The sequence below is a fragment of the Ziziphus jujuba genome, chromosome 9, assembly GCF_031755915.1.
Source record: "Ziziphus jujuba cultivar Dongzao chromosome 9, ASM3175591v1".
NCBI lineage: Eukaryota > Viridiplantae > Streptophyta > Magnoliopsida > Rosales > Rhamnaceae > Ziziphus > Ziziphus jujuba.
Window position 1 is genome coordinate 6,594,019 of NC_083387.1, and position 12,987 is coordinate 6,607,005.

Sequence of the window (12,987 nt, forward strand, 5' to 3'; positions counted from 1 at the left end):
AATCTAAAGACAACAAGTTTGAGTTCGAAGAAAGCAATGCTTAGATTTTCAGGCTAATGCTCGACGATGCCCATCTTCAATCCCACCTTTATTTCTACGAGTATTGGAATGCTTTTATCTTCTCACTTGTGGTTGTTTCTTTTCTGCTGCTTCAGGAATACTTGAATGGTGGATTGGAAGAATCTGGGTCTTTAGCAAATTGTGGTTTTGTTCCGATTCTACTAGGATTTGTAGGTGTTTTTAAGTTTCTAATGTTGCTCGCCAAGGTTTCTTTTAAAAATTCAGCTTCAAGGAGGCCGGAGAAGCCGTGAATAGAATCACCAAAAATTCTGAAAACGTTATCAAATTGGCAAAAAGATTTGACTATTGTAGGGCCTTCGATAATTACCGATGAAACCTATGGTAATCAATTTGTCCTTGCTGGAAACATTACCGTAGGTTTCATCGGTAATTACTGAAACCCCTATGATAATCACATTTTACCAATTTTTTTGCCTCCACAAGTCCTCTAATGTGTGTTAAATGCAACAACATGCAAAATATACATTCTTCAATGATCCTAAGGAGAAAAAATTCCAAAAGTTTGGAAAAAGTTCTCAAATTGCCAAAAAAAATTTATTACCGTAGGGTCTTTGGTAATTACCGCTGCAACCTATAGTAATCAATTTATCCTTACTGGAAATATTACCGTAGGTTTCATCGGTAATTACCAATGCAATCTACGGTAATCAATTTCCTTGCTAGAAATATTATCGTAGGTTTCATCAGTAATTACCGAAACCCCTGTCGTAATCACAATTTACCAATTTTTTAGTGCCCACAAGTCCCCTAATGTGTGTTAAATACAACAACATGCAAAATATACTTTCTTCACTGATCCTAAAGAGAAAAAACCCCAAAAGTTCTGAAAAAAATTCTCAAATGGGCACAAAAATTTGATTACCGTAGGACGTTCGGTAATTACCGATGAAACCTACGACAATCAATTTGTAGTTGCTAGAAAAATTACCGTAAGTTTCATCGGTAATTACCGAAACCCCTATGGTTATCACATTTTACCAATTTTTTGGCCCCCACAAGTCCCCTAATGTGTGTTAATGCAACAACATGCAAAATATACATTCTTTAATAATCCGAAGGAGAAAAAATCCAAAAAATTCTGAAAAAGTTCTCAAATTGCCAAAAAAAAATTTATTGCCGTAAGGTCTTCGGTAATTATCGATGCAACCTTCAGTACTCAATTTGTCCTTGCTGAAAAAATTACCAAAGGTTTCATCAGTAATTACCGAAACCCCTGTGGTAATCACATTTTACCAATTTTTTTGCGTCCACAAGTCCCCCTATGTGTGTTAAATGTAACAACAAGCAAAATATAATTTCTTCAATGATCCTAAAGAGAAAAAACCCCAAAAGTTCTGAAAAAGTTCTTAAATGGGCACAAAAATTTGATTACAGTAAGACCTTCAGTAATTACCGATGAAACCTACGATAATCAATTTGTAGTTGCTAGAAAAATTACCATAGGTTTCATCGGTAATTACCGAAACCCTTATGGTTATCACATTTTACCAATATTTTAGCCCCCACAAGTCCCCTAATGTGTGTTAAGTGCAACAACATGCAAAATATACTTTCTTCAATGATCCTAAGGAGAAAAAATCCCAAAATTTTTGAAAAGGTTCTCAAATTGGTACAAAAATTGGATTACCGTAGGGCCTTCGGTAATTACCGATGAAACCTACGGTAATCAATTTGTCCTTGCTTGAAAAAATTACCGTATGTTTTATCAGTAATTACCGAAACCCCTATGGTAATCACATTTTACCAATTTTTTGGCCCCCACAAGTCCCCTAATGTGTGTTAAATGCAACAACATGCAATATATACATTCTTCAATGATCCTAAAGAGAAAAAAACCCCAAAAGTTCTGAAATAGTTCTCAAATTGGCAAAAAAATTTGATTACCATAGGACCTTTAGTAATTACCAATGAAACCTATGGTAATCAATTTGTAGTTGCTGGAAAAATTACCTTAGGTTTCATCGGTAATTACCGAAACTCCTATGGTTATCACATTTTATCAATTTTTTGGCCCTCACAAGTCCCCTAATGTGTGTTAAATGCAACAACATGCAAAATATTTTCCACTTTATTCGACAGTTAATGAGAAATGAGGGTAGATGAGAAATGGAAGATGGTTCCATTTATTCGACACTTTCATATCCATTTATTTAAATATTTTCCACAACTGCACAATTAATTCCTTTCTGACTACTTTCTTTTGGACATACTACCATAGAGCCGCATTTTAAAAGAGATTGGAAGAAGCTTTCAAGCTGGGAATAGTTTCCAATTTAAAACTAATTAAATTTCAATGCATACCATTCAAACAAGTTCAAATGGTCCCAAACTAGAGAGCCAATATTTGAGAACTCAATTACCATCCATTTAAATTCTCATCCTTCTTATTTCTTACTTTTCCACATCTCAAACAATATGGAGAATTTAATAATGAAATTGGGTCCTTACATTTCATCTTGACATGAGAATCATGTAGAAAAACTAAAAACTAAATCTGAATTAGCAAGAGAAAAATGTACAAGTGTTTTATGAATAAAATCTAGAGAATATTACAACTCCTACAAAAGGCTATGTTGGTATCAATCCTAATTTGACCCAAAGTTTCCCATTAATGTCAAAATCTCGAACACCAATTGGCATTACAATTGGTATAATGCCAAACTTTAGTGACAGCATTAAAAACATACGGGGCACCTCCACTATAACAAAGACAGATTTGATACCTAGATGAAATCAAACGAAATATCTACGGTTAGTTACAATAGTTAGCATACAAGTTTCAAAGAAAATAATTAAATACCTAGAGTATCCATAAAGAAGTATAAAGGTTCAAATATAACAATTGAGGCAATAACTCATACCCAGTAATAATAGAGGAAAATAGTAAAACACACTTGCCTTCATGAACATTAAGGTAAGACCCAATCCCATGGCTTGTACCATGCCGATAATCAAGACCATTTTTCTATAGTGGAACTCAAGCAAGAATGTCTAGGGCATTACCTGTAGGAAAATGAACATGTACCTTCCTATCACACAATCTTACAAGAATATGGCCAATACATTTCACTTAAAATGAAATACATAATTTAAAAAATAAAATAAAATACCGTTGGTTCCATTAGGAAATTGAGCATTCCCAAGTGCAATATGACCCTTGAGGACCTGCAAAATGAAGCAAAGAAAATTACTTTGCAAGACTTGAAAAAATATAATAATAATAATGATAATAGAAAGGAAAAATAAAATAGATTAGCACTTACTGCAGTATAGCGTTTTCAACTATATCACTTTTTAACAAGAACATTTGAAAGTAGTTGATAAAGTATGAATTAACATATCCATGTCAGAGTTCATTTTAAAAGTGGAAAACCCTTTATTTCTCTTGATATATTGGAATTTGTTATGCATAAAATGTCATGCTAGCTTTTGAAAGTGGTTGCTAAAGTAGGAATTAGCATATCTATGTCAAAGTTCATTTGAAATTGGAAAACACTTTATTTATCTTTATATGGTGAAATTCGCCATGCTTGCTTCAAAAGCAGGTTGTGCCCATGCAATACAACTTAAGAACCATCACCACTCATGTACATAATTGACAATGTCAGAGATACCTCTTTTGAAGTTCACAGGTATCATATAGAATTTTCAACCATTACCACTTATTATCATATAGAATTTTCATTTGAAGTTCAAAGTACCTTTTGTACTGCACAAAAACTCTCCAGCTTATCGCTTGCAGTCACCTCTGTCAGTTTAAGTGTTTGCCTGCAATCATTGCATCATTATTTGATTAGTGTGTATTGAAACTGCACAAACAGAGCATTGCATGCAGACACATAGAAATATACACAAGCTATGTACTGACAAGTTGTTTGATACGGTTTATGTCCTTTTACATTCCTCTTTCAGGCAATATTTAGGCCACAATACATCTCAACTAGTATTTCAATCAAATGTTAGATGTTGCATAACAACCTAAAAAAACAAAAAAAACAAAAAACAAAAAATGAACTTACAATTGTTTTTTCTTAGTCACTTCGTCTCCCTCCAAGAAGTAACCAGAAACCCCATATATCTTCTGCATCTGTATATGCACTAAAAGCTTAGACATCTTTTTTATTTATTTATTTTTTTTTAGTTTTATTGTTTTCATAAAAATCTTTTCCTCCAAAAATGGTATATTGACTACTTGTCCAAGAAATAAACAGATGCACAAGTTTCACGAACTACCTGCTTATCCAACTAGACAAGATATTGCACCAATGCAATGCCATCTTGAATGTTTGCTTTTTTCAAACCTTCCAACTCCACTGGGTTCTAAGTTTTTAAATTATCAGTTGTAAATAAAATAAGGAAAAATCAGAATTCAAACCAAATAAATTGATTGCAAAAAATTTATTCATTCTAAGATATTGAATTGCAAACAGAAAATTAGACGTGCCATGTTTTTACTGGAAAATGAACAAAAGTCAAATCCTTGGATAAAATCATAGGTTTAATGATATCAAGTTTTTAAACATTTTAAATTTCCTCATTATAAAAGGTTGTCTAACTATTTGAGGGTTATCTCTAATTTGCATTGCCACCTTGTCTTTTAAAAGGTAAGGTATAAAGTTCAATAAAGCATCTAGGATAAGAAATAACCATCCCTTGAAAAGAACAAACTTGTAAGAACTACCAAATTTAAAAATAACTTCTTATCTTCTACATATTGTCTAAGAAATATGAAATGGACATTTTACATATTACATCTTGATATATGTCCAACTGTACGCACCAATCAAAATATGTATCTTAAATATGAACAGAAATCCATGACAATAAATGCACGGTCAAGTTTAGCATACCTATCAAACATGCTCTGTAGTATGCACCAATTTAAGGTCCACTCAAGGGTTTTAGTCAGTATCAAATGATGGTGCTTTCCCTTTGAACCAGATTTGACAGTTGAACCAGCACCAGGAGTATAGAAGAAAAACAACCTCAAATTTTCCTTGTTTTTGAAAAATTGAACACATGGTATACCCATAATACCAGCTGCTTATGCTATTTCTGGATTTTCCTCAGTACCAGTTTCAACAAAATGTATATTTTGATCAAACTCGTCAATCACCTGCCATAAAAGAAAGTTATTAAAAGGAGGTTACTGCATTCTATATGAGGCATCAACACTAAAATAGACAGATACAGTTAAAGCATGTGTTTCTTCACACAATGAGATGTTACCACATAAAATTGGTTTTTCATCATGTCATCCCAAATATTTCTAGCCACCTCCAAATCACATTAGGCATCAATCATTGTAAGAGTTGATAGTGGCATTGAGATTGAATGTCATGCAAAAGTGAAACATTTTTTTATTTGCATACCTTACTAAGAATTGGCTTCAAAGTCCTACATGGACCATATGTTGGAGCTATATAGTACGCATATAAGCCTTGGACTTTCATGGTACAACTTACTTTAAAAAAGAAAAGAAAAAAAAAAAGGAAAGAAATTTTACAAGATTTGAACTAATAAAATATATCAAACTCTCAATAAATAATAGAACACAATATTCATTATATAAATGTAACATCAAAGACAAAGAAAATACACCTGCCCCTTATGTTTTGTAAGAGTAATGTCAAAACCCTCCTGAACGTCCTTGTCTGTGAGTTCCTTCTTAACCTCCTGAGTTTTGGGCTATCAAAAGTAAAACTTATGAGGCCAAATTTTAAGGACATTCATAGAGCTTGGTGTCAGGACCTGTCCAATATTCCTCACCGGAACTCTAGACCAGTTCTAATCCCAGGAAAACCCTACCGGATCCTCCAATGGAGAATCCGGCAGAACCTCCCTTAAGGGTTGGACTTTCCAAAATTTTCCTGCACTGAAAATACACTTCTATATACACCACCTTATTCCTCCCACATTACTAAAATTTAAGTTTCACAACTGGCAGCACTTCGATAACAAATTATATAAAAAGGCATATAATGGAATTAATTTAGTAAATAACCAATTAAAATATATCATCACAGATTCTGATCCGCCCACACCACCCACTTAGTGCTGCACATGTCAATTACACTTCAAATATCGTATTACAAATATGCCAATGCGTAACATAGAAAAAAAGGTAAAACAACATCACATTAACAACAAAATAAAAACAATAACAACGTTTTAATGATAATGGTATTAATGTAACTTGCCTTAGGGCTATGGTATTCCCATACGTGCATTAATGTAACTTGCCCGAGGGCTATCACATAATCACACCTGCCCAAGGGCTATCTCACCTATCCAAAGGCTACCACTTGCGCGAAGACTATTATACTTGCCCGATGGCTATCTTTCTTGCCCGTAGGCTGTTATACTTATCCGAAGGTATCATATGGTAGTAATAATAATATAATAACATCGATTAAGAATATTGGTAAGAAATTAAATCACAATTAGATAACATAACATAAATACATAAAATCATATCTTAAAATCCATAGCATAAAATGAAATATGCATGCTTGTAATGGAGATACGTACAATACCTTCTGACATGCTACGTGATCCATGATTCCAGCTGTCGCCGGCACTTTGCTACCAATACAAACCAGGGTGGTTGCCTATATTGGCCGTCCGATCCCCTGGACTCGTAGGCAACATGAATATGGGGCTAGCTCTACATGGACCACATTGGTTCGTCGTCTCCGTATGGTGCGGTATATGCAGTATAATATCAAACAAGATAACATACAAATATATGTACGAACATAAAAAAAATACTTGATGCACCATACTATATACCAGTGGTGCCCAAAGGTACCCAGCGTCCCGAGCACCGACTGACGGGAGGTTAAAGAGGAAAACTTGCATACGGTCGCTTCAGCGTTCCGACAGCACCGCTACTTAAACCGTCATCCCGGCCATGGAGGGGGGCGACTTATGGCCAATATCAAACTTGCCTGTCTTCGGTCCGATGGCAACTCACGGGAGACATTACAACTTGCGCGTTTATTATAATCACATATACAGTACAGAATACCGGTACGTGTATGGATGCATCTCAAATAAATAACCATAGTTATTATTAAAATACGCAATTTTTCCAAAATTTAACGTGGGAATTATACCATTTTTCAATTTTACCATCCCACATTTTTCTTAAATAACACCAGCATAAATCCACCGATAATAATATACAAATAATTTTTCCCCAAATCATAAAATCAATTAAATAATATTCCAAGGGCATCATTATATAATTTGAAACCACCAAACTTAACCAATATTTTCCTCGAAATATTTAAAGCCAAATCATGCCCAAAAATACTATTAAAATCCAAATACACTTAATTAAATGAAAACACCTTGCTCATACATAATGAATACAATTAAATCACAATAATAAAAATCAAGAATTCCTTAATAAACCAAATTTCTATTTAGCATCAATGAACATAATAAAAGTTAAATCATAATTTCATAAAATTAGTCTCTTCCACAATAATTCAGGTCAACACAATTTGGCATTTTCAATGTAAATAATAACTTAGATAAATATCCAACACATAAAATTCATTATTCAAATATTTAATTAACACAAAATATATTTAATTTAACAACCCACAATATAAATATGAGGCAATATATATATACTAAATCAACATAACTTAGCATTACAAATTTAAATAGCAGTTTCTTAAATATTAAATACATATGATCTAATAAATTCTATATAACGAATATATTTAAATCACATTAAAATAACACATTAAAATCAAATAACAATATCTCTTAAAATTTAAAACATATATGATATACTTCAAAATTTTGAATGATATAAAATGCATATATATAAATGTCTTGATGCACACAAGTACATAGATATATATCTTCACACACACACATATATATCCACATATATATATAATTATGTATTTTCATATAACATCACACATCTCCATATATATATATATATATATATACATATATATATATATGCCCATTAACAATACATATAAATATATATATATATATATATATACATACATAAATGCATCCTATGTTTACCATACATGTGTCTATATATATATCAATCTATACACATGATAACTATAATTTTTGTATAATAATTCCAATCAACATAACAGATAAACTCACAAAATCTATAACAATCCTTTTACACCTTCTGCTTAATATTATCAACATTGTCCACTCTAATTTGATAGAAAATCAGATGAACCCGTATGGCCTAAACTGCAAATTTGGGATTTTTCAATATCTTGACAATTAATTCAAATTAACCATTCCTTTAGCCTTTAACAATCATTAAGAACCCAAATGTAATGGCAATTGGCTAAGGACTTGTCCAATCTCTATCCAATTTCAACATAAACACAACCTAGCCCCATCAATGGCAACTTACTATATACTCAATTATAATTCACATTCTAGCTACCAATTTGAAGCTTATGATGAGAGCATCAAGAAGATACCTTCAATTGGTCGAACCGCCGCCGGAGGTCACCGGAATTCTACCGTGAGGTTGCTGCCGAAACGGGTCTCTTGTCATATCTCACGAATGAACCAGATTTGAGCCAATCCAAGCTTGGAAATGGATTCAGGGGGCCCAAATTCATGGGAAAGGACCAGTCACGCCGCCGGTAACCGTCGGAAAACTGGTCAACAGGGAGGACGCCGGCCGCCGATCCCAGCACGTCCGTCGGCCAACGGCCGGAGAATCGACGGTTGAGCTTGCCTGGCCGTGGGCCGTCCCATCGCCTGGCGTGTGTGGCCGTTCGATGGCTAGAAGAAAAGACGCAGACCGAGAGAGAAGGACCCGTCGGGAGCAAGAAGAAGAAGGATCAGGGGGCTGGGTCCCTTTTTTCCCATGTGGGGGAAGGAAAAAAAAAAAAAGAAAAAAGAAAAAGGAAAAAGGAAAAAGAAATAAAAAGGAAATAAAATAAAATAATAAAATAATATTATTGTATAAAATAATATGGCATTTAACCATAGTTGACATGTGGCATCTCACCATTGTGACACATGGCACCTTTTATTAAGTCACACGTGGCACACTGTTCACATATTTAAAAATAATATTAAAATAATACTGTATTTGAAAAACTCTACAAGTCCATAACTTTCAAACCACATGTCTAAATTGGACATGCCGCTAGTCTACGGACTCGTATCGACGAATACTTCACAACCATGCATGAGTCAAAGCTCAACTTTGCATGAACAAAAAATCAACTCCGGCACCCTTTGGACAGTTTGGACCTCAACTTGTTTTGCTCACAACTTTCAAACCGTAATTCTGTTTTCAATGTGTTACTAGTCTATGAACTCGTGACAACGTGTACTTTTTAATGGTACCTCGATCAATGTGAAATTTCATCAGGAGCAAAAAGTCAACATTTGACCCCTTTTTCGCTAAATGACGGTCAAACCAGGTCAACCTTGGTTAAAATTGAGAAATTTCCCGTGTACTTCGGGACGGGATGTTACATTGGAATATAACACAGCTTTGAATTGAAACTAAACAATAAAATTTCTATAATGATTCATATGCATTTAATGCACTTAACATTATTGGAGGAGAATAATTGAAAACCAATTCAGTGCATTATAATTTTTCAGATAACTCTTCATGTTATTTAGTTGTCAAAATTTTGTCTTACAACCTAGCAACATTAATGCAGCTGTATATCGAACTTGTTACTATCATATAGCAAATACACCTTCCTTTCGCAAATTTGTTTTAGGTAGATTACCACCAAGAAAAATAACTGCTATCAGAATTCTTATGGTGAATTACCTGCTCTATGTAGAATTCAAATAATCAACTCACAGAGTTTACTGTAGTTGATAGAAGATCTTCAAAACTCTTCAACTGAGGTGCAACCATTATGCAGAATTTGTTAGGAGTCAAATTTCAAATGTACAAAACTAGTATCTCAACCTAACCACAAAAATTAAATGTTTTTCAATGTAGAAAACATATGAATATTAATTTGAGCAACAAATGAAATATAATATCTGACTCTTATCCAATATCACAAGGCAAAGAATATTAACTCCAAAATATATAATCTTTTTGATGATTATTGGAGAAATTTCCAATTGGATCGTCAAAAATTGCAAGTGGGATAGTCTGAGGGGGTTTAATATAGAAAAATGGAATAGGCCTTAAAATTTTCTAATATGTGATCATCACATTCTGCCATCAAAATGTATTTGTAGCAACCTAAGAACTAAAATTATAATTTAATATATACCTTTTTTCTTGAATGAATCATGACTAAAAACTCTGTAAAGGTAAATGAAATAAAAATATATTCCAAATATTTATGTCTTTCATTGATCATAAAGTTGTGTAAAGTTCATTTAAATATACTTTTGGTTTAATATTATACCTCCTTTTTTGAGCCACCAATCTCCACCATAACTTATTATGTCTTGGCAAGATGAAAAATGCAATCCTAAGATAAACCAAGCCCATGAGTTATCCTTTGAAAAAAACATTATAACCCATTGTTACCAATGCATGTAATATATATATATATATATATATATATATATATATATAATAGTTTGTGCATGAAAGAAATAAAAAATAGGGGCGTAAATTTACTTTTTCACTAATTAAAATAGAAGATGAAAGAATGGATTTATATATCGCCTTTAGGCAATCCTATCCATAAATGTTAGAACCATTTGCTTTCAACTGTTAAAAAGTCCATTTATTTTTCCAAAAATACCAACGCATAACATAGAAATTTCACATAAAAATTAAAAGTCATTCTTCCTCTGTTTCCAATGGTACATTTCAAGAACCCAACATCCCAATATTTTTAATCAACATCTCCAACTAGATAAAAAAAAGTAGTGGTTAATCTCCAGTTGATCATAAAACATATTGAAATTACCTAAGAATTCATAATTCATATTAAAAATATATATATATATATATATATATATATAGTTTACAATCAAGTACCTTGATGCATGTTTGGAGTTGAGGCAATGGATTCAGAAAGCCATTGGCCTTGAATGTTGGAATTGTTTCATAGACAGATTTGAAGAAGCAAGATTTAAGGTAGAGAGGAAATGAAAGAGTCTCAAACTAAGATTGAAAATTGTTGAAAGCACATATATGTGAAAATCTTGCTAATCATAATAGTCTGCCTCAAAACTATATCTTCTTCAATATTATATACATATATATATATATATATATATATATATATATATATATATATATATATATATATATATATATGTATATTTATATATTCATCACAGTCAATATTCCCGTACAAACAAATAATCGTTGAAACTAAATTTAGAATCTTATTCAAATCTAAATTTGTTTTAATTTTGAAGATCTTAAAAAGCTAATAGAAAAATTATGACTAGATTCAACAATCTCATTATGATCATATAAGAACCATTGCTTCCCCTCTAAAAAATTTACAAAACTATGTTTTACTTTTTCCACAAAGATCATAAAATAAAACTGATACTCTAAAAAAATTCCCAAAACTATGTTTTACTTTTTCCACAAAGATCACAAAATAAAAATGATATTTCCTATCAAACAGCCCTTTGTTCTTAAACCTCATTCATTTTTCATTCAACGTCTCTACCTTGATATAAGGCATTGGGACTATAAATTATATCTCCAAAAATATAACATATCTTTCACATTTTTCAGATAACTTTTAAAGACCATAAAAACCTATAATGAATCAAATGAAAATTAACAATTACCTTTTTCTTCTTCCAATATTGCAATACCTGAAGGGTGGGTCTTGAAATGATGTTTTATGATGCTATTAATATCTGTAATGTTATTGACTTCCACGGTTGTCTAACCATCCAGTAGTTGTGGTCTATTCAGTTTTGAGGTGCTTATAATACAATGAACAAAGAAACTCTGCATCTCAAAGCATCCACTCCTTCGCACCTAGTTAACTCGCCCTATCTCCTTGACCCATCCCCCCTCTGCCAAAATCCCAAACCCCCATCTAATTATTTCCCAACAGCTGATAAAAACAAAATAAAAGCAGACCCAGAAGAAGAGAAGGAGGAAGGACCAAGGGTTTGGTTGTAGATCTACTCGCCGACCAAGTAGAATGCTAAGGCAGTGAGTCCAAAGCCAAGACCCAGAAGACTGTGGCAGAGCTAAAAGAACTCTCCGATAGCTACCTCACCATTCTCTCTCACTTTCTATTCCTCTATTCTTCATGCCCTGTTAAAGGGAAAAAATGAAATAGCTTTTCTATTTTAAAAGGGCAACTTGAGAATATTAAAAATTAAAAGGATAAAACGAAAAAATTTGAGAGAAGGTGGGTAGATTTCGTTAAGGGTTTTCCAATAGGGGTATAGGACCAAATTCTCCTTTTCTTTACTTTCTTTAATGGGCCGCTATGATCAACCCTATGTATGCAAGTGGCTCATTAATAAATTGGGATTGGGGATGAGGCCGGTTGGCCTCTTGGGCCTCTTTCTTGCTGGTTGTCTTATAAAGGAATTTCAGTAAAATAATGTGACTTATTTTGATTTCCAAAGATCTTATAAAAGTCATCAAATTTCGTTTACAGAATCATACTAGGTTCTCTTTACATTATTTTAGGGTATAGGTTTTTTATCAATTATTAATCTCTTTTTATCATATTATTTGGTAAACAAACTTTTAAATACTGCCAGGCCTACTAAGATAATGTGACAGATTGACAACGTTATTATTTTATTAATTGAAAAATTATTATAATTTAAATGTGAATAAATGAATGTTGGGAGTGGATAAATATAATTAGAAATGAACTAATAAAATAATAATACTTTATTATTTAGTAAACATTTTTGGTAGACTTTTTATTACTTCAATATTATTTTTATTTTTATAAAACT

At 32.5% G+C, this 12,987-nt stretch overlaps 1 protein-coding gene and 1 long non-coding RNA gene across 3 annotated transcripts; both read right to left on the reverse strand.

Moving 5' to 3' along the window:
• Window positions 1-2,978: 2,978 nt before the first annotated feature.
• Window positions 2,979-5,165, reverse strand: LOC132799547 (autophagy-related protein 9-like). Of its 2 annotated transcripts, XR_009634258.1 has the most exons (4): window positions 4,101-4,161; window positions 3,783-3,849; window positions 3,192-3,246; window positions 2,979-3,084 (listed from the first exon to the last, which is right to left on the reverse strand). XR_009634258.1 is itself a non-coding variant. In XM_060811632.1 (3 exons), exons 1-3 carry the CDS (start codon window positions 5,111-5,113, stop codon window positions 3,073-3,075), a joined length of 249 nt encoding a protein of 82 aa, XP_060667615.1. In that variant the 5' UTR covers window positions 5,114-5,165; the 3' UTR covers window positions 2,979-3,072. The 2 variants fall into 2 exon arrangements, 1 of the variants encoding a protein (XP_060667615.1); XM_060811632.1 differs by lacking the exons at window positions 3,783-3,849; window positions 4,101-4,161 and adding an exon at window positions 4,932-5,165.
• A 4,425-nt stretch (window positions 5,166-9,590) lies between these two features.
• LOC132799510 (uncharacterized) lies at window positions 9,591-12,153 on the reverse strand. The gene is made up of 3 exons (XR_009634227.1): window positions 11,845-12,153; window positions 11,072-11,119; window positions 9,591-9,964 (listed from the first exon to the last, which is right to left on the reverse strand). It is a non-coding gene; the product is annotated as an uncharacterized LOC132799510 (long non-coding RNA).
• Window positions 12,154-12,987: the final 834 nt, after the last annotated feature.

Bases quoted from the DNA above. Each gene is read 5' to 3' on its own strand.
- LOC132799547 (XM_060811632.1), bottom strand. From the start codon at position 5,113: ATGGGTATACCATGTGTTCAATTTTTCAAAAACAAGGAAAATTTGAGG. The intron at 3,247-4,931 runs GTATGCTAAACT...TTCATTTTGCAG, and splicing joins CTACAGAGCATGTTTGATAG to GTCCTCAAGGGTCATATTGC.